The following is a 24991-nucleotide window of genomic DNA, read 5'->3' on the forward strand; positions in this document are numbered from 1 at the left end:
TGTCGCTCTGTTGTTGATCATGGTAACGCAATACAGGGGCGATAAAATTATCATTTGGTGGCATTTTAAGATTCAGGTAGGGAGGTTGGTTGAGACACTCTACCCCTGAAAGATCCAAGTGTGGGTAATGTGGATGGTGCGCATAGCTACGAGGCGTACCATGGCATTGTGTTTTGTGCTTTGCGAAAGAGGGAAGCTATGAGCCTCGGCTTTATCTGCAAGTTCTTGGTGACACGAGCTGTGCTGAAGAAATGGCCAAACATCTGGACGATCTTTTGCCTGCCACGTAGTGTTCTTATATTTGGGTATGCTTTCTACTTGTGTTTCAGTGGGCTCTAATTGGTATTGCTAGGGAGGTACTCGATTATAGACTACCTTCAAAATAAAGGTATGATTAGGCAAATTTAAGTTGCCAACTAAACGTGTGGCGATTGCTCACTATGGACAATGGTAAGTAAGTCTCCACGGGCCAGCCCTGCCTTGGACAAATTATGTAGACATTAATCGGCCAATCAGGTTCATTATGCTTTAGAGAGTTCACTGGGATTTTAGAACTGGAAGAACTACCGCCGGGTCTTTCTTAGGCTGAATGCCTAGGTTGGATGGCTAAAGGTCAGGGGTATTTATCTCATTGCATATATTTCGTATAGCAAACCTAGAAAAATGAAGTCCCGAAGAAGGCAAATATGACTTGGGTACTACCCAGAATATACTATGACCAATCACAAACTCGCCTGGCGCCTCTAAGCCGCTGTGTCAGCGGATGATCAGCAATTTCAGTACTGTGTGGTCAAAAGTAGAAGTACATCAAACATCACGGAGCGTACATTGCAAGACACGGAAATCTGCTCACTCCGACAATGATGTTACAAAAGCTATATATCATCTTCCTCCCATCCCTGGTCATCTCATTTGGCTAATTCAACCCTAGCGAGGATGTGGCCCTTCACAAGAATGAAGCCGGGCTTTTTGCCCGCCATCATAGTAACATTTGTCTTGCTGCAGCTCCTGGTCCTACTGAACATGTGTTATATCCATGCCACGCAGTTCCAAAGTCTTACTCGCTCTCATAACTTCAAACTTCTGTATGTCGACTACGACGAAGGCGTCATCGGCAAGTCGGTTTCAGACGCGTACCAGGATCTTCAAGGAGACAGCTTTCCAACTCTGCATCAAGTCGCCTCCGAAAAATATCCGCAGCCGAGCGATATTCGAGATACGGTCTGTCGTGGTGAATATTGGGGTGCCATTTATGCCAAGTCAGATGGATCAGCTAATTTGACATCTGCATTGGAGTCTGGTGCTTCCACTCCAACCTCACTCGCCTATGTCTGGAACGGAGCGAGATATCCGGTCTTTTCACAATCAGTCATCTACAGCAACCTCCTGAAACTGATTCAAACCACGCGATCAACATACTACGACAACAATGGATCTGCAGTGGCTGCAACTGCCAACTTCTCTACACCAGCCACACTCAAAGCATTCAGCGACCCCATCCGAGCCGAGCAAATCAACATCAAAGAGACAGAAGAGGGAACACGGGTATTCTACAACACCATCTCCATGGCAATGCCCATAGTCCAACAATTCTTCTACATGCTAGCCTTGAATGGAATCGGATCCGTTTTCAACGCATTCACGAAACTATCCTGGCAAATCAATGCCCTGCTTCGCATGTCAGTCTCAATACTCTACACCTTGATTGGAGCCCTCTGCATGACAGGCTATATCTGGGCATACCGCGAAACGTGGCACCAAACAGGAAGCCATTTCGCTCTAACCTGGATGATCCTCTGGTTACTTATGCACATCAACCTCCTATTCTTCGACATAACCACGGCCTTCGTCGAGATTCAATGGATGCCATACATCGTTCTGACATGGGTGATCCTCAACGTCGCCACCACAATTGCACCATTTGAGATGAGTCCTGCCTTCTTCCGTTGGGGATATGCACTTCCCTCCCATGAAGCATATCAGGTTCTCATGCAGATTTGGTCGGGCGGATGTAATAATCGGCTGTACCAGGCTCTTCCAATTATGTTCTCGTGGTGGATTATTGGAGTTCCTACCTCTGTTTTTGCGATGTATCATCGTTGCAGAAAGGCTGTGGCTCAGGTTGAAATCTCCGATCGTGAAGCTCAGGAAAAGAATGCAGCTGCTAATCAGACTGCAACGGTGATTCATGGCTCTGATCGTAAATGGCGGGGACATGAGGATATGGCACAGGCTCTTCCTGTTCGATGATTCGATGATTTCACTGAAATGGGATATTTGACCAGTGTTAGGTTAATGGCTGAAAGTTTAAAAGGGAATATTGGCAGGATTTTCTGGTTTTGATGGAGCAAATAGGGGGTCGGTTTCTGAATATTAGTATTATGAACCATGATATTGACGGTATGCATTAGAGAAGAAAAGAATGAGATATCCCTGCGGGTTTATATCATATTTTAGGTCGTTCAACCATGTTGTTCTGCATGGGGCCGAAGTTGCCGAAGTCCCGCATGTCACGGCCTTCGCGATCTTCGCCGTCATCTTTCGGCGTCCCCTGCAACCCAAGATATTGAGACAGATTGCAGACCAAATGCATCCAAGAATTGGCGGAATCACCGGGAAAGTCATCTCCAAGCGAGGCCTGTACCAGGGACATGATTCGACCGGCGGTCAGTGGAGGCGAAACCCAAGCTTTGTGGCTGTGATATTGGCTGCCACCGATTTCATCACTCGATGCAGTCAAGGCAGAGTACGAATTGTACCCCGGAAATGATCACGAGGTGCCAGGCCGACACTTCCGCGCCACCCACTGGTCCAACCTGGAGATTCCAGAGAGTCTGGAGTCGTGGGTGCCGACCCACGGGTGGGCCGGTTGACCTGCCAAATACGAGGCCATTTCCCCAGATTCTCTCGTGGCTTGCGGACATAACCGCCGGCTGTGAAGCGCCACGCGACTCGAGAATCAAGGTGTCATCGTTTTGAACTTTGGCGCACTGCATCAGACCGTCATGGTTCACTGTCCAAAAAATGCAAGACTCTGGGCTTCCGTCAGTGCCTACTGCCCAGCCTTGGCTGACTTGGTCAGGCACAGTATAAGAAGGAGATGACCCAGCACTTCCAGGAAGAGATGGAAAACTCTGTTATCGAGTAGATTCTGCTATCAACGCTACTCACTGGCACTATGTTCAAGAAAGTGTTTCGGAAACGTCCGCAGGACCTCTATGCGGACTCTGAACTCCATAGAGAGTCGTTCTCTACCCATGGCGAGAAAGGACCTGGTGATGTCGTGGACACGCCCGTCCCGCTGTTAACATGGCGTTCATTCACCATGGGCGTCTTCGTCTCGATGGGAGGTTTCCTGTTCGGTTACGATACTGGTCAGATCTCGGGTTTCCTTGAGATGCCCAATTTCCTGCAACGATATGGCGAACTTCAACCTGATGGCACTTATGGATTTAGCAATGTGCGCTCAGGTCTCATCGTAGCTTTGGTAAGTCTCGTCTCGATGGTCAGTTTTTCACATGCTCATGATGTCTAGTTATCTATTGGCACCCTGATGGGAGCTCTGGTCGCTGCCCCAATTGCCGATCGCGTTGGACGGAAATGGTGTATCAGTGGCTGGTGTGGAGTGGTGTGCGTTGGAATCACCGTTCAAATTACCTCGCCCAGTGGCAAGTGGTACCAGGTCGCCATAGGCCGTTGGGTCGCTGGACTTGGCGTCGGTGCTGTTTCACTGCTCGTGCCAATGTATCAAGCCGAGTCAGGACCGCGTCATATTCGAGGATCACTCATTAGGTATGTCTACCAGATCTTTGCACGGAACTTTTTCTAACTATCCACAGTACCTACCAGCTGTTCATTACCCTTGGAATCTTCGTTGCCAACTGCATCAACTTTGGAACCGAGGCCAACGCCGACACTAGCTCATGGCGTATTCCCATGGGCATCACATACCTCTGGGCCATAATTCTTGGTACTGGCATGCTGTTCTTCCCGGAAAGTCCGCGTTATGACTACCGTCATGGCAAGGTCGAGAAATCCATGAACACCCTTTCCAAGATCTATGGTATCCCTCGCAACCACCGTGCTCTCCATATCGAGTTTGATGAGATCAAGGATAAGTATGAGGAGGAAGTGCGTAATGGAAAAGCTGGTTGGATACAACTGTTCCGGGCTCCGACCATGTCATACCGGGTGGCTGTTGGTGTCGCCTTGCAAGCTCTGCAGCAGCTGACAGGTGCCAACTACTTCTTCTACTATGTAAGCTCTCCGGATTTATCACTGACAGACCCAACTAACACCACCCCAGGGAACAACCATCTTCCAAGGTGCCGGTATCCAAAACAGCTACGTGACCCAGATGATTTTGGGCGGCGTAAACTTTGGAACCACCTTCCTTGGCCTCTACCTGATTGAGCACTACGGTCGCCGTCGTTCTCTAATTGCCGGCGCCCTATGGATGTTCGTTTGCTTCATGATCTTCGCTTCAGTAGGCCACTTCCTACTCAATCGCGATGACCCAGAATCAACCAAAACTGCCGGTGTGGTAATGGTAGTATTCGCCTGTCTGTTCATCCTCGGGTTCGCAAGTACATGGGGACCAATGGTCTGGACCATCATCGCCGAGCTCTATCCATCCCAATACCGCGCGAAGGCTATGTCACTCGCAACAGCATCAAATTGGCTCTGGAACTTCCTCCTTGCATTCTTCACCCCGTTCATCACCGACGCAATTGACTTCCGCTTCGGATACGTCTTCGCAGGATGTCTATTCCTCGCCGCTGGCTTGGTATACGTCGCCGTTATAGAGGGACAGGGCCGGACCTTGGAGGAAATTGATACAATGTATCTGATGAAAGTCAAGCCATGGAAGAGCTCTAAGTTCGAGTTCCCTGCCGATCCGAACATCATCCGTGGTTCGTTTGATAAGGGAGGTGATCAACCAGCGTCGGCTCATATTACTGATCCTACTACTGAGTTGCGTGAGGATGGGACAACTGTACCGGAGACTGTGCCTGAGACCCGTGCATAGGCGCCAGGTGGATGGATGTGATGGGAATGGAAGTTGTTTGGTCAGCTCATTAGAGCCTGTTCATGTATTTGTACTTGTGTCAATTTGTTGCTATATTTGGTATATCGTTGAAGTGTTTCTATCAAGGACCTAGTTTACTACTCGCTAGTAGCAGAAGTTAAAAAGATATATGCTATCAGTCCTATTCCCATTCTTATCCAATTTTACCTACTTTTTGACGAGAATAGCATCCAAGTATTCTGTCATCTCATCCACGTCCCCTAATTCACCAACCCAACCAATATACTGATCCGGGCGAACAACCACCAGAGCCCCAAGGACCCAATCGACTCCCCATTTCTCATATGCTGTCCCATCACAATACCGGTCAAAGATGCAAGAATCATCACACCAGATCTTGTCATAGGCCCAGCCTCGAACTGCATCCAAGGGGTGTAGAATTTCCGGGAAATCAAAGAACTCGGCTTCCTTCCACGGCACACTGTGAACGGTGACAACATCGAGAGGACTGTCATGGCGACCAGCAATCGAGACATAGCGATCTAGGGGGGATGGCTTGGATGCGAATTGTCCAGTGAGAACTTGGCACAGTGTCTCAAGGCGTCCTCTTTGCATCGGATTTCGTACATCTCCAGCCAGGACAAGAATGCGGAATCGTCCATCACTCTCCAACAGCGTAGTTGTCCACTTAGTACCACCTTCAGCCTGATTGCGAAGCTTGACTGGCTTCAATCTCTCCCCGGGAACAATATATCGAGCAACAGCCTCAGAACCAGGCTTACAAACAAGACAGCTGCCAGGATAAAACACCTTCCACCCATCAGCGAAATCCTCAAATTTCCCAGCAATATCAAACATAGCAGCAGCCTTGGTATCCTTCTCCTCGGGGCTTTTCTGATCAATGAACATAGGCGACCAATGCCGATCAAAATCAACTAACATCTCTGCCAGCGGATGTCGCTCAAGATCATAAGTCATCAGAATCGAAGGCTGAACAGTCCCCGCAACCGCAAGCGCAACCTTCCACCCGAGATTAAACCCATCCTGCATACTCATGTTCATACCAAGGCCCATCTTAGGAGAATGGGTATGTACTGCATCACCAGCAAGGAAAATGCGATCCCCTTTCGTGAACTTGCTTGCAATTCGCTGGCCCACTTGGTAAACAGTCCACCAACTACAGGCTTGGAAGTCAAATGTGAATGGGGAAAGGATTGCTTGCACGCGCGTACGGATCACTTCTGGGGTTATTGTCGAACGGTCGAATCGAGTTGTCGAGCCTGCTTCGCAGACGTGCACTGGGACATAGAAGCGGACAAGGCCTCGTTCGCGCGGGATTATGAGGATTGTGCCTGCAGCGTTGCTGACGATGCTTACACGACGGATGTCCGCTGTGATTCTTCAATTAGTGAATGTTGCTAGAAGCATTGGGTTGAGACATACGGAAATCGCTGATAGGTATCACATCTATCACGCCCCTATACTCATGTCAGATGAAAGTAGGGACAGAGGTAATGAGCGATACTGACCAGATATGGTCCGTGTTGGAACCCTCCACCGGAATATCTAACTGTTTCCTCGTCCAGCTGTGGGCGCCGTCACACCCAATTAGATATTTGGCCCTGACAATCTCGTCCTTTGACTCAAAGTTACCCCGCTGGGCCTGGTCATTCCAATCATCGGGAAGCAAATAGTGACGCTCCGACTCTTTGCGAGTAGCGCCAGAGGCAGATTGGCTGTGGTTATATAGCGGGTTCAGAGCTTCCTCTCCTTGACTGCGGAGCTTGACTGTGATAGGGTATGAATTTGGGTCATTCTCCAGGTTCTCGTCGTACTCCAGGGACTCAGCAATGATACCTCGCTCCACCTCAAGGTCGGAGTGTTCCTTGATACTATCTAGAATGAAACGCTCAATGCGGCCTTGGTTCAGGCGTGTGTTGTGGTACGGTGACTCATCTGGTCTGGATATGTTGAACGGACCTTTTCGAGCGAGTTTCCCTCCCTCACCAGGTACCTGTTTGACCAGTGGATTGTCAGTTTGCGACCCAACTCTAAGAAAATAGAATTTTACAAACCCAGAAGTTCGCTTCTGTCGAGATGGACCCCTCCTGCATGACCCGATGCTGAAATCCCATGCTGTCAAACAACTCCAGTGTGCGAGGACGCAGCCCATCCGCATGACCAACGAACACCTTCGTGCTTCGCTTGTCAATAACACGCGCCTTGACACCACAGCGAGCCATCCAGTACGCAGCCATGAGGCCGGACGGACCGGCTCCAACAATCAAACTACGAAGAACGGTTAGGAAAGTCACGTCCATAATGGATAAGTACCTTACACATCGATTCTGGATTCCACGGACACGTCCTCATCATCCATGGCCTGTTAGTTATCTCAATATCTGATTAAAAGCTGTGTAATGACAGAATATATAAGAGAGAGGAGCTACAATGGCCACTCATCGAAACCGAGGTCCTTTTATATCGGAATACTAGACCATGCTGTGCTACGTGAATTTGATCTCAGGTCACTTGATGCAAAAAGACATGCTGCAGGCTGACTCCTCTCGCGAATGGTGTTGGTCATGAGAAGCTGAACCTGAGTCTCTGCTACAGCTCTCCTATGCAGAGGGCGAGATATACTTCCTCGTGAACCAGGAATGCAGCGGTGCCCCTTGACGAGCTCGGATACCTGATTTAGTCACTAGGCTTCTGGACCCAACGCTGGATGTCACTTTTTCTTGTGCGATGAACATACTCATTGTATGAGCTGAAAAGCGCGTTGTTCAACCTCAGCGGTGGCATCCCCGGAAGTTCCGCTTACAGCCGGAGGCGAGGCTCCCGAGTGGCAATTGATTCGGTGATTCGGTGATTCCGAGACCTTAATTGTTTTATCATGGAACAAGACATGATCTGTTCGATGTGATTGTCCACTCCAAAGCCTGTATATTCGAGCGGGAGGCTTTTTCTCATTTGATGGCGGGTATTCCGCCCCCCCCCCCCCCCCCCCCCGAGCATCCCTGGACGACGTGCACAGAACAAGGGTTTGGTTCCACAGAGATAGGATGGGCTTTGACAGAGAATTTTTATCTGTGTCTGATTAGTATTGTAGATTGTCATTCTCTTCTCTTCAATGCTAGTGAGTATTCTATAGTTGACATAGTATCGATATACTTCACACGTGACCCTACTACACCCATTCGGGCACACCGGGGCAAAACGTTCAAGTTCCCAACGTCTGGAGATGACCAACCTGGTGGGGACGACGTCCAGATGCAATTTTCTGGATTTTGGACCGGCATTGGGCCTTTACCGCCAGGCGTCAATCGGATTGGCCACATAGGGAAATCCGAGATGCATGAACAACCTCTAGAGGGGCGACTACATGCCACTATAGTCCACTATCTTCCATTACATCCCACCTATTGCTCAGACGACCATCGGCACGGGCATTGAGCGGTTGGGAAATCGGCTAATTTCAGATGGAAAGCCCGGTTGTGACTTCGGAGCAGGGTCCTCCGGGTGGACTGCCGGTGTATAGGAGTGGGATGAGCGGAAATGTATTGGAGATGTGGATACGGTTATCAAGTCAGACGGAGCATAACGCTCCTGGTAGCTAGAGAGTACAGTACTGTTGAGGTATATTCAAGTTGAGTACGGAGGGAGTAGAGAGCAAGTGTTGGAAGCTCTTGTCTGCAGCTCACGGCTGAGTCAGCACATGATGCAATTGACTTTGGAAGTAAAGCAATGGAGAACGAAGAGAGTAAAGAGAACCACGAGGCGGACAATCAGAAGCAATTGGACTTTAGCCTGTAAAAAGAAAAGACTCGAAATCCACGTATTACTGACTGACTGATACATGAAGCTGCGAGCCAAGCACCCCCCCCACCGACATCATACCCCACCAACAAATACGTCCCCCCTCCCTCTTCTTCTCTTCTTCCATCCCTTCCTCCCAACCTATCCTCTACTTATACCACATATGTATGTCCTTCGCATTGCTTTCTTCTTCATCTCTAACTGTTATAGAATCCGCCATCATGGGTTACACTGATCTGGACCAGTTGGCTATTAACACCATTCGTGTTCTGGCGGTAAGCCCCTCCGGAAAAGTCGGCGAGCTGCGAACTTGCCATTGCCATCGCAATGATAGCAAATGCTTCAATGCGCTTCAATTGAGCTTTATCGCTGATGTTCAACCAGATTGATGCCACCTCCAAGGCCAACTCCGGTCACCCCGGTGCCCCTATGGGCATGGCCCCCGTGGCCCACGTTCTGTTCAACAAGTTCATGAACTTTAACCCCAAGAACCCTGACTGGGCCAACCGTGATCGTTTCGTTCTCTCGTATGTCCCGTTCCCTATATGAATCCAGCCCGTGGGTTCCGCGCAGCTCTTCTCAGTCGGTGGCGGCCGCTTCGACCAATCGCTAACGCCACATCCAGCAACGGCCACGGCTGTATGCTCCAGTATGCTTTGCTCCACCTCTTCGGCTACGCTCTGTCCATGGAAGACCTGAAGCAGTTCCGTGTATGTACCCCCAAGCCCATTTAGGATAGGCTTTTGCTGATTTTCGAAGCAAATTGACAGCATCACCCCCGGCCACCCCGAGGCTCACGACACCCCCGGTATTGAGGTCACCACTGGTCCTCTCGGTCAGGGTTTCGCCAACGCCGTTGGTCTCGCCATGGCCCAGGCCCACTCCGGTGGTGTCTACAACAAGCCCGGCTTCGAGCTGTTCAACAACTACACCTACACTTTCTTCGGCGATGGTTGCGCCATGGAGGGTATCGCCTCCGAGGCCGCCTCCATGGCCGGTCACCTTAAGCTCGGCAACCTGATTGCCATCTACGACGACAACCACATCTCCATTGGTAGGTCCAGTTCCCAGTCACGTTAGATTTCAGACTGATTTTATTCCAGACGGTGACACCAAGTGCGCCTTCACTGAGGACGTCTTGAAGCGTTTCGAGGCCTACGGCTGGCACACCGAGTGGGTCAAGGATGGTGACCATGACCTCGAGGGCATTGAGGCTGCTATCCGCAAGTGTCAGCAGGTTACTGACAAGCCCTCCGTTATCAAGCTGACCACCACCATTGGTTTCGGCTCCAAGCTCGCCGGTACCGGCGGTGTCCACGGTAACCCCCTCAAGGCCGACGACGCCCAGGGTGTTAAGAAGCTGTTCGGCTTCAACCCCGAGGAGAGCTTCGTTGTTCCCCAGACTGTGTACGACATGTACCACCAGCACGCCGCCGACGGTGCCGCCAAGGAGCAGGAGTGGAACCAGCTCTTCCAGAAGTACCAGTCTGAGCACAAGACCGAGGGTGCTGACCTCGCCCGCCGTCTCTCTGGCAAGCTGCCCGAGGGTTGGGAGAAGGCTCTCCCCGTCTACAAGCCCACCGACGCTGCTATCGCTTCCCGCAAGCTCTCCGAGGCTGTCCTCGAGGCCATCCACGGTGTCGTCCCCGAGCTCGTCTCTGGTTCCGCCGATCTGACTGGCTCCAACAACACCCGCTGGAAGAACGCCGTCGACTTCCAGCCCCCTGACCTCGGTATTGGTGAGTGGGCCGGTCGCTACGTCCGCTACGGTGTCCGTGAGCACGCCATGGCCGCCGTCATGAACGGTCTCGCTGCCTACGGTACCATCATCCCCGCCGGTGGTACTTTCCTCAACTTCGTCTCCTACGCCGCCGGCGCCCTCCGTCTCTCTGCCCTCTCCCGCGTTCGTGTCATCCACGTCGCTACCCACGACTCCATCGGTCTGGGTGAGGATGGCCCCACTCACCAGCCTATTGAGACTCTGGCTCACTTCCGTGCCCTCCCCAACTGCATGGTCTGGCGTCCCGCTGACGGCAACGAGACCAGCGCTGCCTACTACTCTGCCTTGACCTCCAAGCACACCCCTACCGTCATGGCCCTGACCCGCCAGAACCTGCCCCAGCTCGAGCTCTCCACCATCGAGAGCGCCCTGAAGGGTGGTTACGTCGCTGTCGACACCCCCAACGCTGCCATCACCATTGTCTCCACTGGTTCCGAGGTCAGCATCGCCATCGAGGCCGCCACATATCTCCAGGAGAAGCACGGTGTCGCTGCCCGTGTTGTGTCTATTCCTTGCTTCGAGGTCTTCGATGCCCAGGACAAGGCCTACCGCCTCCAGGTTCTCCCCGACGGCATTCCCGTGCTGTCCTTCGAGGCTTGCTCCACCATGGGTTGGGAGCGCTACTCTCACGAGCAGTTTGGTCTCAACCGCTTCGGTGCTTCCGGTCCCTACAAGGAGGTGTACGCCGTATGTTATTTCCACCTTTGTTTCATCCACTTGATGCTAATATCCTTCAGAAATTCGAGTTCACCCCCGAGGGTATCAGCAAGCGCGCTCTTGCTACCATCGACTTCTACAAGGGCCACAACGTGCGCTCGCCCATTAACCGTGCTTTCCAGCAGATCCTGTAAGGCGCGGAACGAATATGACGTAACAAAATGTTTTGGTTTTTATGAGGAGCGATTGCCCTCCAGATACACAAGAATGCAAATAGAGTATTCACCTGTTCACATTGACCCTCGTAGCATGTAATCATTCTCCCTGTCTTCTTTGCAACTCAATGACCCCTCTCAACAGATCCTCTTTCCTCTTCCGCGACTCCAGGGTGACAGGCCCATATGCTTCTTCGGTCTGTTGAACAACCACATCTCTCCACGCCTGATCACCTTGAATATCAATCTTCCCCAAATCCCCCCACACATCCTGAATCGTCGGCTCCAGCTTCTGCAAGAAAGCTCCAATCCCCCCCCTCCCCACCACCAGCATGGTAGCTCTCAAAAACACCACTGCCAGCCCATCTAGGTCCCACACTCGCCGTCACAATAGTATCCAGATCCCTAGCTGAAACCACCCCCTCCCCAACAAGCGAACAAGCCTCCCTCAACAGCGCAAACGCAAGCCGATTCCCCACAAACCCAGGAACCTCCTTATGCAACGTAACGGGCCGATAATGCGCCGCAGACTGAGCATTACCCGGACCCGGACCAGGAATGCCTCCAAAATACCCCTTCACAAACTCAGTCCTTTCCCCCTGAGTCTCAGGTCCAGGAACTAACTCCACAAGAGGCATGATATGCGGCGGATTGAACGGATGCGCAACGAGTAACCGTTCGCTTACCCCGTCTTCCGGGTCACAGGTAGCACCCTGCGCCGAGGCAGCTATCCCCGAAGAACTACTCCAGAGATGGGCATCCCGCTTAGCGAAACGTGTAACCTCTTTCCAGAGTGCTTGCTTGGAAGTAGTTACTTCGGGACTTTGTTCCTGGATGATGGTTGCGTTCGTCACTGCTTCTTGGAGGGTGTGTGCTAGTTTCAGACGGGAGATTTTGAAGAGGTGGTCGACTATACTTGTTTCTAACGCCGAGGATAACTCTGGGGACTGCAGGAGTGAGGGGAGACTGCTTCGGATCTGGCTCTCCGTGTCTGGGCGTGGGTCGTAGACTGTTATCCTTGTGTCTGGGCGGCGGAGGTGCATTGCTAGCATTGAGAGGCCGATTGTTCCTAGGCCCAGAAGGGCAATTTGGTGCGGGTATTCTGTCGACATCTTGGGTGCTTTGGAGGGTGAAGCGAGAAGACGAAAGGGGAACAAAGGCACAATCTGCCGAGTTGGGGAAGTGGGGGTGCGGGGGATCCGAGGTTAGGGTTGACCTTTGTTGAGTATAGACTTCACTTGGTTTACTTGGAGTGAACGAAACATCTCGAGTTGCTTTTGTAATTTGGTTACTTGATCGTGGCCATATCCTAGAATAGATTCTCGGGGATTATATCGAACATCAAACCCATTCTCGAAGCCACTGAGGCATTCAATTGACATCAGGTCCACTATCCAGTGGTTCCGTCACAACCAGCTGTAGAATAGTATGGTTGAAAGCTCTCAGGTTTCTAAAGAATGGTGGCTCCTAGTCATTTGTTTTGGCTTTTTCATGTTGCCGAATAATACGCGACAAGGCCCTTGGTTAGCAACAAGCTCTGGAAAACACCCCGCGTCGCTCGTTTGGTCACTTCTTATTTCCTCGGATACGGCGCTTAAATTGGAGGACCTGCGAGTGATCTGGTGGTTCAATTTGGGTATTTCGCTTCTGGGGGCTTTGATATGTGCTGTCTTTGTGGGGATTCCGCCCAGTGAAGAGAAAGGTCAAGTACATTGATAGGTATGCCTATTGACTTGGAGTATAAGAAATTTGTATGAAAATCGTCTATCTTCCTAGCCTAGACGGCTTCAGCACCTTGAACATAGAGTATATAATATCAGGGAATCTATCTATGCGTCCGGCCAAGCTCCTGGAATTGCTGTGGTAGGCTCTTCCATCATCTCCCAGAATTCCCCTGAATAACCATCAGATCGTTCAGAGAGCCATAATCCCCAACTATGGGGATATTGGCCATGAGAGAAACCAATCACCCGCTGCCAACCCCAGTTTCTTCTCCAAAACACATCGCGTTCGGTCAACCCCTTCTTCCAGAGTTGCTCCTCCATCGGTCCAAACGTTTGTAGATCCACACCCCCAGTCTGAAGGTCTGTTACCCAGACATGAACTGCAAGATCCCATCCTTTCATGGCACACTGATTAAAGTCCCACCAGTATATAAATCCTCCTAAGAAGGCGAGGAAAGGTGTCATCCCACCGACAACATGGTGTAGATCCACACCCGCCAGCAAGAGATCGCGGAATAAAGCGTTCCATGCCTCATAGAGGCGCAGTGCTTCTAGATGTTTCTTCTCAAATTCAATCATACCACCTCTTCCGCCTTTGAGTGTGAATCCTCTCCGCTCTCGTTGGAGTTTTTCCAGCGCAGCTAGACTTCCACCAATTCTCATCGCAATGCAATGCACCAATGTCATCTCCGTCCACCACCGCCAAGATGTCTTGAGTTGCAGATTTTCCGGCTTCCATGGCTTCTCGCCGAGAATAGTTCGAACTAGCTCAGGCATGTGGTTCGCATCCCAAATACCCGATGTTGCGCGGGCTGCCACTGCAATTCGGACCCATTGGGGCATATCATAGAATGTCGGACAAAACTGGCGCTGGAAGAAGAGGAACTCTTCTGCAGAGCCATGGAAATCTGAAAGAATCCCGCCGAGGACTTCTTCTGGTGTGTCGTAGATCATTTCCTCGGAGGGACAGAGGAGACGCATTGATGGGAGTAAATGTCGACTTTCAGGACTGAACATGTTTCCTGTCCATACTAAGTGCCGGAGGGCTGTGTTGAAGTCGACTTTGCCGTGTCCCTGAAGACCAGGGTCTGTTCCTTGCTGTAAAAGGAATTTGATAATCTCTGCCCGGTTCGCAGAGTGTGCATACTGAGGAAACTAGGGTTTCAGTATTGAACATATGTAACTCAAGGTGGACAACCGATTAACATATGACTCACAAAGAGAAGAGTGTAACCAGTAGTATGAACACGATCAAAAGGTGAAGCCTGTTTTGAAGAAAACAGCTCTTGTAACCCTTTGAGGTTGCCGGTTTCCACACAGTGCACTGTTTTCGAGTCCTCGCGGATTTCATTGTAAGTGCGAAACCCCCATCTCCAACCATCGCGCGCTTGCGTGCCAGCTAACTCAAATGTTTGAGCAGTAATCCAAGATGGCAGACTGAGACGCCACAGAAAATTGCTTCTCTGGGCTTTGATCGACTCATTATGCAATGTCGAGACTGATGGCTCTAGCCTATGGGATTCTTTTCTGTCTGCTACAAAATAGACCAATATCTCTGTCAGTCGCATACTCATTTTTGGGGTCTTGGTGTTAAGCAACGTACCATAGGACACAGGCGTATATGTCACTTCAGACCACTCTATCTGTGTGACTGTTGTCGGCGTCACATCCTGCGCAATTCTCTGCGCAATCAGTTCGGGTTGGACCTGAATCAGCGCCCTACACACATTCAATCAGGGTTCCAAGATATGGCGACGGAAGAGGAAGACAGCTTACCTTGTATAACACTGTTGAGACAACAACAACAGCCGCATAGCGTTCTGCAACCTCCCAACAAGTCTCTCGACCTTTCCCTTCTTCAGAATCCCCACTTTCACAGCGCCATAACCCCTTCTGAATTTATTCATCTTCCCACTGCGGTCAGTCCGAGTACCGCCCGGCCTCAAATCTTCCAATAGTTCTTGACATGCCGCATCCAAGTCTTCCGCCGCCTGCTTACAAAACCGATAACTCTGTGCCGCATGCTTGCTATTGCCCAGCGCTGTGGCAAGAGATTGTTGCTGAAGGTCGCTCTCGATATCGTCCAATATCTCACCGAATAGCTCTATTTCTCGCACAAGAGTACGTAAATTGTCGGGCGCGTGTTGGATGTCGTTCCAGCATTCTTTCAGGGTTACTATCGATTTGCCGACTTGAGCGACGAGGGCGGCAAAGGTTAAGGCGCTGGCTATTGTTCCAACTAGCTCGGCCATTGGATATCAATACTAGATAATATCCATAAATGACCGAGAGCCCAGATGAAATGTTGGTAGCAAAAAGTATAAGAAAGTGCAAATGAAGTGCTAGGGTCGAGCTTGAGTGCTATGGGGCTGAGACATGAAGAGCAAGAGACGGCTTTTGACATCTGCAACAAGCCGGGGGGTTAAATACCAAAAAGCATATGATTAGCCGCACAACTTAAGGCTTGTTTGTTTTAGGTGAAGGTATTGTGGACTTCATATGTTGGGTCTTTTTGCCAACGAATATCACCAGTTGTTAGTCGAGCCCTTAGTGCTGACTCTGGGGTGTCCTACCAATCAAGAGCGGAGAAGCCTTCACATTTGCTACTTGTTTCTGGTTTTCTTCTTGCTTTTTACCGCGGCGCTTGATTTTGGCAGCTGACCTTGATTTCTCGCTATTGGCTGCTATCAAGGGTTTATACCATTGGGCCCTGGTTCGCCAACAAGTGTACGCCAGCTTCATTCAGGCTATTCAGTTGCAGCTGCTGACGTGGCCTAGTATAATTAGACCGATTCTTAGTAAAAATCCAAAGTCTGGATTTATTCCGAACATAGATAGATTATCATAGATCGGGACCCTTGCCTCACGTTGCCTTGTTCATTTCAGTGCTAAGACAAACGCACACTGTCCATCCCCTGTACCCAGGTGAAACCAAATAAAATCATGTGAAGCCTCCTTTTCTCGGTTATGATTTTTCTTGCCCTAGACAGGTTGCTCCGTAAAGCGCTCTGCGGCTGAGGATAACGACGTCTAAGCTCCCACACACCCTGTCTATTTACACCTAACCGAGATGTTTAGCGTGACCCGATTATGAACATTGATGTTGCCAAGATGCCAAAGAGCCTTCGATATATGACCGATAGCAAAGACCAAAAGACCACCAAATGAGTTTGCAATTCCTAAACGCATTGCCCACCAACCAATTCGAATCGGCTGCTCTTCGACCGTGTACCATGTTGCTGTTATGAGTAAGTAAGCTAAAGTAGAGCATGACTCAAGAGCACCGAGTAGGAAGCGCAATTCCAGGAAAGAATTAAATCGGCCACAACCTGCCAATGCCATTGTGATTCCACCACGAAGTATGATGTTCCCTGACAGCCATTGAGAGACTGGCAGTTTCTGCAACGCAAATGTGGTGGGATATTCGAACTATATGAGGTGCAAGTGATAAGATGATTGGATCAATGTGATCCAAGCGCATATAGCAAGGTAGCCAAAGGAGAACATGCTTCCTGTGAAATCAGACTCGGTTAGCCATGAAACCGACATATAGAGTTGAACTGACCAAGCCAGCTATATTGGATTCCTTGAAACCCAATACCGCGGAAGATCCTAGCATGGCTTTATTAATACAAGTGATCAGATACGTGATGCAAGTAAATCGAATTATGAGCATGTCGATATTGCGAATGGCTTGCTTTTGGATAATGGGATCAATTTCAGCAGTCCACTGTGCCTCTTTCATATCAGCATATTCTCTTTTACTAATTCCACCATCCGAGGCCTCGATATGAGCACTAGAAGGCTTGGGCATCTTGCAGATGAGTGTCTTCTCTCATGTGAGGAACCGTGAGCTGTCTTCTGATATATACCCCAGACTCAGATAGCTATTAGTCGTTTACTATAAAGAAGAGATGCGGGGAAACCCCAAAGCTTAGTAAATTTAAGCTTATTGAGTGCTGTTGGAAATGCAATAGCGGAAAAGCATGCATTATCGGACTTTCATCAGAGTGCTCCCCGCTTTACCTCCACGATCAGATACAAAACTAACAGGAAGCTGCATGTATCTTTACTGCTATCGTGCTATAAAGTAGCTTGACTGTCCGACGAAAATTTAGTTCAAGTCGGCAAGGTGCATGATTGATAAGGTCCCCCATATAGCCACCAAAAGTGAGAGCAAAAAAGATACACTGAACAAAGCGATATAACAAGGCCTGGAAGCTTCTGGGTAAAGCTTGTCAATTCAGCACAAGAGCTATTCACCGGTACATAGGAAACTCAATACTGTCAAACGAGATATGGCAAAATTGCCAAAAGAAATTACGAAATCCTCTTGAACTGCCAACCCATATTCGGGGCCCATATCTCAATCATGGCAGAATATTCTCTCAGCAGCCCTGCTACTAACAGTAACACAAGCCCAAGAGTAGTCATTGCTGTCAGTGAGAACCCCAGCACCAACATTATACTGGGCACAATTATCCGACCCAAAAATGTTTGTCAAGTGATCGAGATACTCAGATATGACCCTCGACATATTGATATCACCACCTGTATTAGTAGAAGCACGGCAGTACATCTCAGGAGCATCAGGCCTCTTCAAATCTGCCAAATCAACCCGCGCCAAATTCAAGTAATCTGATCGAGTCAAGTAATCCAGAATAGACCGTACAACACTGAATTGAGAAAAGCACAGATGAATATGAACCTGCTCTTCAGAGCGAGTAGCGACACTGTTCATAGCCAAAGTACCTGTGCTCCGATCATACTTTTGTCCGCTAAATTTATTCCGCAGTGTATCCTGACCAAGCCAGAATCCACCATCTGGATCGTCAGCCGAGTTCAATGATAGGATACCGGGTATCAGTTCCGTAGTGGTAATGAGATCTCCACGACTAAGAACCATCCAAACAGGATTCCAAGGCTGACACGGGGTAATCGGTGGTGAGGATGAAGAGATGCATGTTGTTCCATGGGTCGTAGATTGAAAGTCATGGATACATCCACAGAGGCTGTGGAACCAGAGGGAACAACCGTTGCAATTGTCATTATCATCAACACAGCCGGAGTAGCATGTATTCAGTTGTGCTCGTGGTGTCACGGGTGAGCTGGGAGGTGACGGGTTACAGGTTCAAGGGCAGATTTGCGGGTTCAATTGGCCGTTTGGGTAGCATGACAGAGATGAAGCTGGTTGGGCATGTGCAGCCGCTCACGTCCATGTTGTTGATGTCGTCTGATGTACATAGGGGAAGTTGAGCTGAGATTGGAGAGGATAGAAGCAGGAGAGAAAAAATTGATGCGTAGCCTTCATGATGGATCTTTATGTTGATGATTCCATTGGCAGAATAATGCAACACATAGAATATGTTAGAGAAAAAACAGATTTGATCATTCCTTTGTAGGGCAGAGTAAGACCAACAATGATGTAACTCTGAGTCTGTGAAATCTCAGCTCTATCAACAGTACCTGCATTGTAGCCGCCGGCTTATTGTTCCGTTGGAGCCCCAGGGGTTTTCTAATGGTATGTACAATCAGTATGAATGTCCTGTATACATTCGGTCCGTGCCTGTTGTTGTTTTGGGTATATGCAGATCCGAGAGGGCCGAATACCTAGCTAGGACTCCACTTGATCCTTCCATTGGCGCCTATCTGGTCATATGATACCTTCACTGATCATCTGTGATACAGTATACGAGGACAGGTGCAATTGGTTCAGGAAGGAATCGAATAGACGACCTGGATATGTTTTGCCGCCTGTTGATTCAGGCCAAAGGCCTTCCGGCATGGTGCCTGAGGGCCAAGGCCCTAAGAAACTGAATTCCACCCCACCTTGGGCAAGCAAAAGCAGCCCAATTGACATGCGCATTTCAGTCATGCTCTCTTAAATGGAGCAACTCTACAGATAAGCATGAAACAAACTATGGGTGAATCGGAAATACGTGATTTCATTTCAATATCGTCATGAGAAGGTAAAGACCATTAAGCTTTTAAGATATCACGACATTTATGCGTTGAGCTTCTGGCGGGCGAAGTTGGGCAGGACGAAGGAAGCACGGTGGATGTCCTGGTTGTAGTAGCGGCAGAGCTTCTGCTCTTCCTCGGCGGACCAGGTGCGAACGGGCTCGCGGACGTTGCGGGTAGCATCCTTGCAGCAGACCATGAAGCCGATCTGGCCGGAGGGGTAGGTGGGGATGGTGGTGTAGGCGTATTCGGCGACGGGGAAGACCTCCTTGCAGGACTTCTTGAGGTCGGCAATCAGGTCAAGGTGGAGCCATTGGTTCTCGGCTATAAAATAAAAGGCACAGCTCCGCAAAACCGAGCCCGTCAAGCGGGTTGGTTGCGGGGTGGTGCGAAAAGGGTTAGCCAGGTGGTCCTTTCGAAGAACAAAGAGTGGAAAAATGGTAATGAGAAAGGGAAGGAAGGAGGTGAGTGACCAAAAGACCATTGATCGGAGTGCAGGGTAAAAAGAAAGGTGACGAACAACCTTGGGTAGTGATAACACCTCCCTCGCGGAGGGCGGACTTGAGGAGCTCAAAGTAGGGCTTCTGGAAGAGGCTCTCAGCGGGACCCTCAGGGTCGGAGCTGTCGGTGATGATAACGTCGAACTCGTTCTGGCGGTTCTTCAGGAACTCGAAGCCATCACCAACGTGGGTGTGGGCGTTGGGGTGCTGGAAGCCAATGGCCATACCGGGGAGGTACTTCTTGGAGACACGGATGACAGCCTCATCGATGTCGCACAGGGTGGCCTCCTTGACGGAGGCGTGCTTGACGACTTCACGGAGGACACCACCGTCACCACCACCGATGACAAGGACCTTCTCAGGATTGGGGTGGGAGTTCATGGCGAGGTGGGTGATCATCTCCTGGTAGGAGAACTCGTCACGCTCGGTGCACTGGATAACGTTGTCCAGAACGAGGACGGTGCCGTAGTCGCTGCTCTCGAAGACGAGGACATCCTGGTACTTGGACTTCTCGTGGTGGATGATCTGGTTGACCTTCAGGCTCATGGCCTGACCGGGCCACATGCCGGACTTCTCAGAGAACCAGCCATCTAGTACCAGTTAGCACGGTCAATCGAGGGGATGAAGAATTGTCGCGGGGTAATTGAACATACCCTGGATGGTGGGGTGGGTAAGCTCGCTCATTTTGAATGTAGAATTGAAACGACGAAGGGATGAAGAAAGAAAAGAAGAAGAGATCCGGGGGAGACGGAGCATGCGAAGAAAAAGCCAAACTTTTGCGGTACTTTGACTCCTTTGGGCGAGGGCTTGGTGGGGCAATCTGGGCACGAAAATTCCCTGGTCTTCTCACCGCCTTTGATCTATAGGTTTTCATCACGGATTCTTCTCGTTTGTACTTGATTTGCATAGTAAAGGTGAGATATTTAGACCTGGAACTGAGTACGAAAAGACTACAAATTCATTATTCTTTACAAAATTGTCGGCTGAACCACGGAGTCGTACGGAAACTTCCGTATCAAGCGGACAATACCCCGCGGCACCCGTGAACAAGCTAATCATGACAAATATTGCCTGTATAAAAGCCTAAAACACTCTTCTTTGTGATATATCGAGTTGTAATATTAGTTGTGCAAGCAATGCTCAGCGGATATTGCCACATCTCATTGGTCCTTAGCCAAGGGATGGGCTGGGACCTCTAGATCTACCAGTAGGCATCTATCTTGCTGGCTCTCGAAGACGCCTGATGAATCTGAGTGCATAGATATGATTTGAGCTCACTCAACTGCATTACTACTAAAGGACCGATGCAACGTGTTAAAATACAACAGAAACAAAGAAATCATGGCAGAAAGAATAACTAAACCAAGCCTTTAGAGAATCAATCTGAGATTTATTATGCTTTTTTTTGTTTGAGCTGCTTGATCTCTCAAAGATGATTGCCATCTGCATCATACTTGCGAATGTCTCCAAATTCTTGAGATCAAAGTGGATTTCATCATGCATGTCTTCTTCGCTGGCGATGACAATATTCTCATCATAGCAAACGTGTTCAGGGCTATTGAGGTCTGGAATGTTCAGAGGGAAAGAGCGAGGTTCGAAAATTGCCTATTCGCAGGGCAGGATAGCACTGGGAAATTACGAGGGTCAAATCAAGATTTGGGACAATGGAACTGGCATTGTATAAATATTTGGAGAGGACATATAGAGGTTGAGACGCCTCATTGTCGCATGATGGGAAGCTGATCGCATCTATATCGAATGAAGACATACATGTATAGGATTTGTATGAAGCCTTGTGGTGGAAATTGAGAACGAACAACACAGAATTCGAAACACTGGACATTAAGCCGAATATCCCTTTTAGTGAGGAAAATATTGCATCGGTTACTCGGGCTTGTATGGTTCAGATCTGGGACCTCACGGGTGGCCTTTATTGGAAAGTCAATGCTCTCAAAATTTATCCACGAGACTACTCTAATAGCCCTGTTTTCTGGTTTTCTGGTGATCGTATTGCGATTCTTATGAAGAAAGACGTTGGTATTTGGAGCCTTGAGGCTGGTCATTTTCTAAAAGTCTTCACTGGCCACAGTGACGATGTTACATCCCTATTTTGCTCTCCGGGTAACAACCTGATATCAGGCTTTTGGGACAGCACCGTCAAAATCTGGGACAATACTTGCAAACCTGTCGAGAGATCCGTGGAGGGGTTTTCTGTTTGTGCCTTTGCTAATTTTAGGCAATCGGGGATTCCAAAGGCTGTGCTAAAATCAGGGATCTCAAAGGCAACTGTGCCAAGGCTCTTCAATCCGGTGACTTGGTTGTTGCTTTTGTTGATTTTTCTTCCGATGGGACGTTCATCGCTGCACTTTCCCATAAATTGCCCAGTAATGATATCAATCTTCGGGTTTGGGATTGGAGGAGTGGTACCTGCCGTGCCTTTTTTTCATATTGCCGGAACTCTGAATTCTATCCCTACATAAGCTTGAACTTTTCCGCGCGACGAGGAACTAGGTTGAACTACGGGTATGAGGTGTCTTCAAGCGGTTCTTTCTTGCTTGCAGGCAATTTCGAACAGGTCTTTCAAGTCTGGGAGGTGGGAAGTGATCGGTTACAGACCCTTGACACTGAGGGTATCAAAAACTCACCCGTGCCAATGCTGAAGCTTTATAAAAGAAATGATTGGTACGGACTGGGCTTGGAAGAGCATTGGATCATGCGAGGGGAAAAGAAGATAATCTGAAGATAGTCTGTTTACCATCAGAAGATCGTTCGTACCGTTACCGAGCACTGCATCCCGTCTTGCTGCTGTTTCCTTTGCCGGGAGCGACATTTCATCGGAGGAATGGGATCAGAAAGAGTAGAACAGAATTCAGATTAAGCACGCCCTTTTGAAATCGTCTAGGGGGCTTAGACCGCAATACTTTGACCCGGACTTTTTTTGAGATGCGACTTGGGTTGTAAGTTCGTATAGATCGTCACTCATAAAGCATTGGATGTTTCTAAACCGAACTCCTAAAGCGAGTGTACTGTCTCATGTATTGCTTTTGCCTTGCCTTGGTCCTTTCGTCTCTCTTTCTTCGCCTGTTTTTTGCTCGTTCTAGGTGTCTCGGTCTTAAATTGTTCAAAAATGATGGCTTAATCATTAACCCTTCCAAAGGACTTGTGGCCGATATCAGGAAGTGGGGCTAGTATCTCAATAGCCAATAATGTGTCCCAGAATGGCGCTTACCCAAGTTCGACATTCAAGATGCCAAAATATGCTTGGAAACGGCGTAAAAAATGGAAGACGACATGACTTCAAATGGTCGATTGCTTTCTAGTTACTGTACAAGCATACAGCTCCCCGCAAGTGCAGAGTCTTCCGGTGTATCATGCTCTGCTATACCAATTCAACCTCACTCCAAACAGGAAACAATTTACTCGTCGTGACCACCCTCAAGACGACCGGGCTTGGAGTTCAAGTAGTGGTTGCTAGAAGGTGATCAAATCAGCGCACATTCCGAAGCGTCGCTTCCGGGGGAGTCTTACCGCTCAATAGCCCACTCCATGGCAGCATAGGCGACGATGAAGGGAGGAACGACGTAGAGAACCTGGTGGCGGAAACGGCGGAAAGTGTTGAAGATGGCAGCGTTAGCGGCACCGGCGAAAGGACGCTGGCGGTTAGGAGACAGCGAATAGGTGGCGATGCGCTGGGGGGTCGGGCATCCTGCGAGTGCAATATTAGCGATCCGGTCGAATGGTTTGGTTCCGTGATGTCGCTTTGCGTCTTTTTTTCAATTCTGGTCTCGATCTTTATGGCCATGTCGAAGATAGGTTCCGCGTGTGTTTCGAGTCATGCGAGGGTTTCAAGGGTTATTGTCAACATACCGAACTCTCCCCAGTTGCCGATGAAGCTATAGAAATAAGAGCGTCAGTTTATTTGTATTCAAGCAATGAAGCAATTGGACTCCATAGGAGGACCTCAATTGGCACGGGGCTCAATTGACATAGAGGCATCGTGCGGTTAACGCATCCGGGGGCCCGGCACTCGAAGGGATTAGGGCAAAACGACTTACTGTCCGTTCTTGGGGTCAACTGAGCCACCCATTTTGAATGATTCGTAGAAAAAGAGAGGAGTAGGTGGGAAGGGATTGGGAGGAGCAAAACGGGGAAGGGAAAAGACGAAGTCGGGCGAAGTTGGAGGTTCGGATGGACACTAACCCGATTGGGAAACCTCAGAGGTGAGCAAAAGAACATCATCTCCATCATCGACTCCTCATCATCTCCCCCTCCACTTCCAACAATGGCCAACGTCCTCCAACAAGTCTATCGGCTGGCTTTCCCCGTGGCCCTCGGTGGCATAGTCGTGCAAAATTCCCTTTACGATGTCAAGGGCGGTACGCGAGCCGTCATCTTCGACCGAGTGTCTGGTGTGCAAGAGAAGGTCGTCAACGAAGGCACACATTTCTTGATTCCCTGGTTGCAGCGCGCAATTGTATACGATGTCCGAACCAAGCCTCGCAACATTTCGACCACAACAGGAAGTAAGGATTTGCAAATGGTTAGCTTGACGCTCCGTGTGCTGCACCGCCCGGAGGTGCCGAAGCTGCCCCAAATCTACCAGGTTTGTCTTTCTACGATTTTTAACGTCTGATTGCGCAAAAATACTAACTAGAGCTATATAGTCATACGGTACCGATTACGATGAGCGTGTCCTCCCCTCCATCGGTAACGAAGTCCTCAAGGCCATCGTGGCCCAGTTCGACGCCGCCGAACTCATCACGCAGCGTGAGGCTGTCTCCAACCGCATCCGTACCGATCTTATGAAGCGTGCCGGACAATTCAACATCGCCCTCGAGGATGTTTCCATCACCCACATGACCTTCGGAAAGGAGTTTACACGAGCCGTTGAGCAAAAGCAGATCGCCCAGCAGGACGCTGAGCGTGCCCGTTTCATTGTCGAGCGCGCCGAGCAGGAGCGCCAGGCTAACGTCATCCGCGCCGAGGGTGAAGCCGAGAGTGCCGATATTATCAGCAAGGCTGTCGCTAAGGCCGGTAGCGGTCTGATTGAGATCCGTCGCATTGACGCCAGCAGAGAGATCGCCCAGACTTTGTCCCAGAACCCCAACGTCACTTACTTGCCCGGTGGAGAAGGAAAGGATGGTAGCAAGAGCACCAGCCTTCTTCTGGGTCTGCGGAGTTAAGGAGATTATAAAGATGTTTTGGGGATCATGGGCCCCGGTTTCACAACTCATTGAATGTACCAATTAATCGCAATCTTTGTCGCGACTTGGGGCAAGCCTGGCCTCATGGCGTGACTGGAGTGG

At 49.6% G+C, this 24991-nt stretch overlaps 10 protein-coding genes across 10 annotated transcripts; 4 read left to right on the forward strand and 6 right to left on the reverse strand.

Moving 5' to 3' along the window:
* Positions 1-954: 954 nt before the first annotated feature.
* On the forward strand, positions 955-2250 carry N7508_006177 (SNG1 family protein; the record flags this gene model as incomplete). The annotated part of the gene is made up of 1 exon (XM_058464243.1): positions 955-2250. One exon carries the CDS (start codon positions 955-957, stop codon positions 2248-2250), a length of 1296 nt encoding a protein of 431 aa, XP_058318096.1.
* Positions 2251-2446: 196 nt separating this feature from the next.
* N7508_006178 (uncharacterized protein) lies at positions 2447-2653 on the reverse strand (the record flags this gene model as incomplete). The annotated part of the gene is made up of 1 exon (XM_058464244.1): positions 2447-2653. One exon carries the CDS (start codon positions 2651-2653, stop codon positions 2447-2449), a length of 207 nt encoding a protein of 68 aa, XP_058318097.1.
* Positions 2654-3178: 525 nt separating this feature from the next.
* On the forward strand, positions 3179-5029 carry N7508_006179 (sugar porter family MFS transporter; the record flags this gene model as incomplete). Its single annotated transcript, XM_058464245.1, has 4 exons — positions 3179-3487; positions 3536-3792; positions 3840-4257; positions 4307-5029. The coding sequence occupies 4 exons, from the start codon at positions 3179-3181 to the stop codon at positions 5027-5029; spliced, it is 1707 nt and encodes a 568-aa protein (XP_058318098.1).
* A 207-nt stretch (positions 5030-5236) lies between these two features.
* Positions 5237-7409, reverse strand: N7508_006180 (putative phenol 2-monooxygenase; the record flags this gene model as incomplete). Its single annotated transcript, XM_058464246.1, has 5 exons — positions 5237-6420; positions 6473-6507; positions 6559-7043; positions 7105-7318; positions 7369-7409. The coding sequence occupies 5 exons, from the start codon at positions 7407-7409 to the stop codon at positions 5237-5239; spliced, it is 1959 nt and encodes a 652-aa protein (XP_058318099.1).
* A 1660-nt stretch (positions 7410-9069) lies between these two features.
* Positions 9070-11479, forward strand: tktA (transketolase tktA; the record flags this gene model as incomplete). The annotated part of the gene is made up of 6 exons (XM_058464247.1): positions 9070-9123; positions 9233-9375; positions 9474-9558; positions 9608-9902; positions 9952-11315; positions 11366-11479. The coding sequence occupies 6 exons, from the start codon at positions 9070-9072 to the stop codon at positions 11477-11479; spliced, it is 2055 nt and encodes a 684-aa protein (XP_058318100.1).
* Positions 11480-11742: 263 nt separating this feature from the next.
* N7508_006182 (uncharacterized protein) lies at positions 11743-12612 on the reverse strand (the record flags this gene model as incomplete). The annotated part of the gene is made up of 1 exon (XM_058464248.1): positions 11743-12612. One exon carries the CDS (start codon positions 12610-12612, stop codon positions 11743-11745), a length of 870 nt encoding a protein of 289 aa, XP_058318101.1.
* A 717-nt stretch (positions 12613-13329) lies between these two features.
* Positions 13330-15476, reverse strand: N7508_006183 (uncharacterized protein; the record flags this gene model as incomplete). The annotated part of the gene is made up of 4 exons (XM_058464249.1): positions 13330-14379; positions 14442-14758; positions 14828-14943; positions 15001-15476. 4 exons carry the CDS (start codon positions 15474-15476, stop codon positions 13330-13332), a joined length of 1959 nt encoding a protein of 652 aa, XP_058318102.1.
* Positions 15477-19228: 3752 nt separating this feature from the next.
* N7508_006184 (spermidine synthase) lies at positions 19229-20369 on the reverse strand (the record flags this gene model as incomplete). Its single annotated transcript, XM_058464250.1, has 3 exons — positions 19229-19509; positions 19709-20275; positions 20339-20369. 3 exons carry the CDS (start codon positions 20367-20369, stop codon positions 19229-19231), a joined length of 879 nt encoding a protein of 292 aa, XP_058318103.1.
* A 2732-nt stretch (positions 20370-23101) lies between these two features.
* N7508_006185 (ubiquinol--cytochrome-c reductase subunit 8) lies at positions 23102-23772 on the reverse strand (the record flags this gene model as incomplete). The annotated part of the gene is made up of 4 exons (XM_058464251.1): positions 23102-23156; positions 23214-23391; positions 23553-23578; positions 23741-23772. The coding sequence occupies 4 exons, from the start codon at positions 23770-23772 to the stop codon at positions 23102-23104; spliced, it is 291 nt and encodes a 96-aa protein (XP_058318104.1).
* Positions 23773-23967: 195 nt separating this feature from the next.
* phb1 (prohibitin subunit PHB1) lies at positions 23968-24868 on the forward strand (the record flags this gene model as incomplete). The annotated part of the gene is made up of 2 exons (XM_058464252.1): positions 23968-24288; positions 24350-24868. 2 exons carry the CDS (start codon positions 23968-23970, stop codon positions 24866-24868), a joined length of 840 nt encoding a protein of 279 aa, XP_058318105.1.
* Between the last annotated feature and the right edge of the window lie 123 nt (positions 24869-24991).

This window comes from Penicillium antarcticum, assembly GCF_028974205.1.
Source record: "Penicillium antarcticum strain IBT 31339 chromosome Unknown utg000006l_segment0_segment0, whole genome shotgun sequence".
Taxonomy (NCBI): domain Eukaryota; kingdom Fungi; phylum Ascomycota; class Eurotiomycetes; order Eurotiales; family Aspergillaceae; genus Penicillium; species Penicillium antarcticum.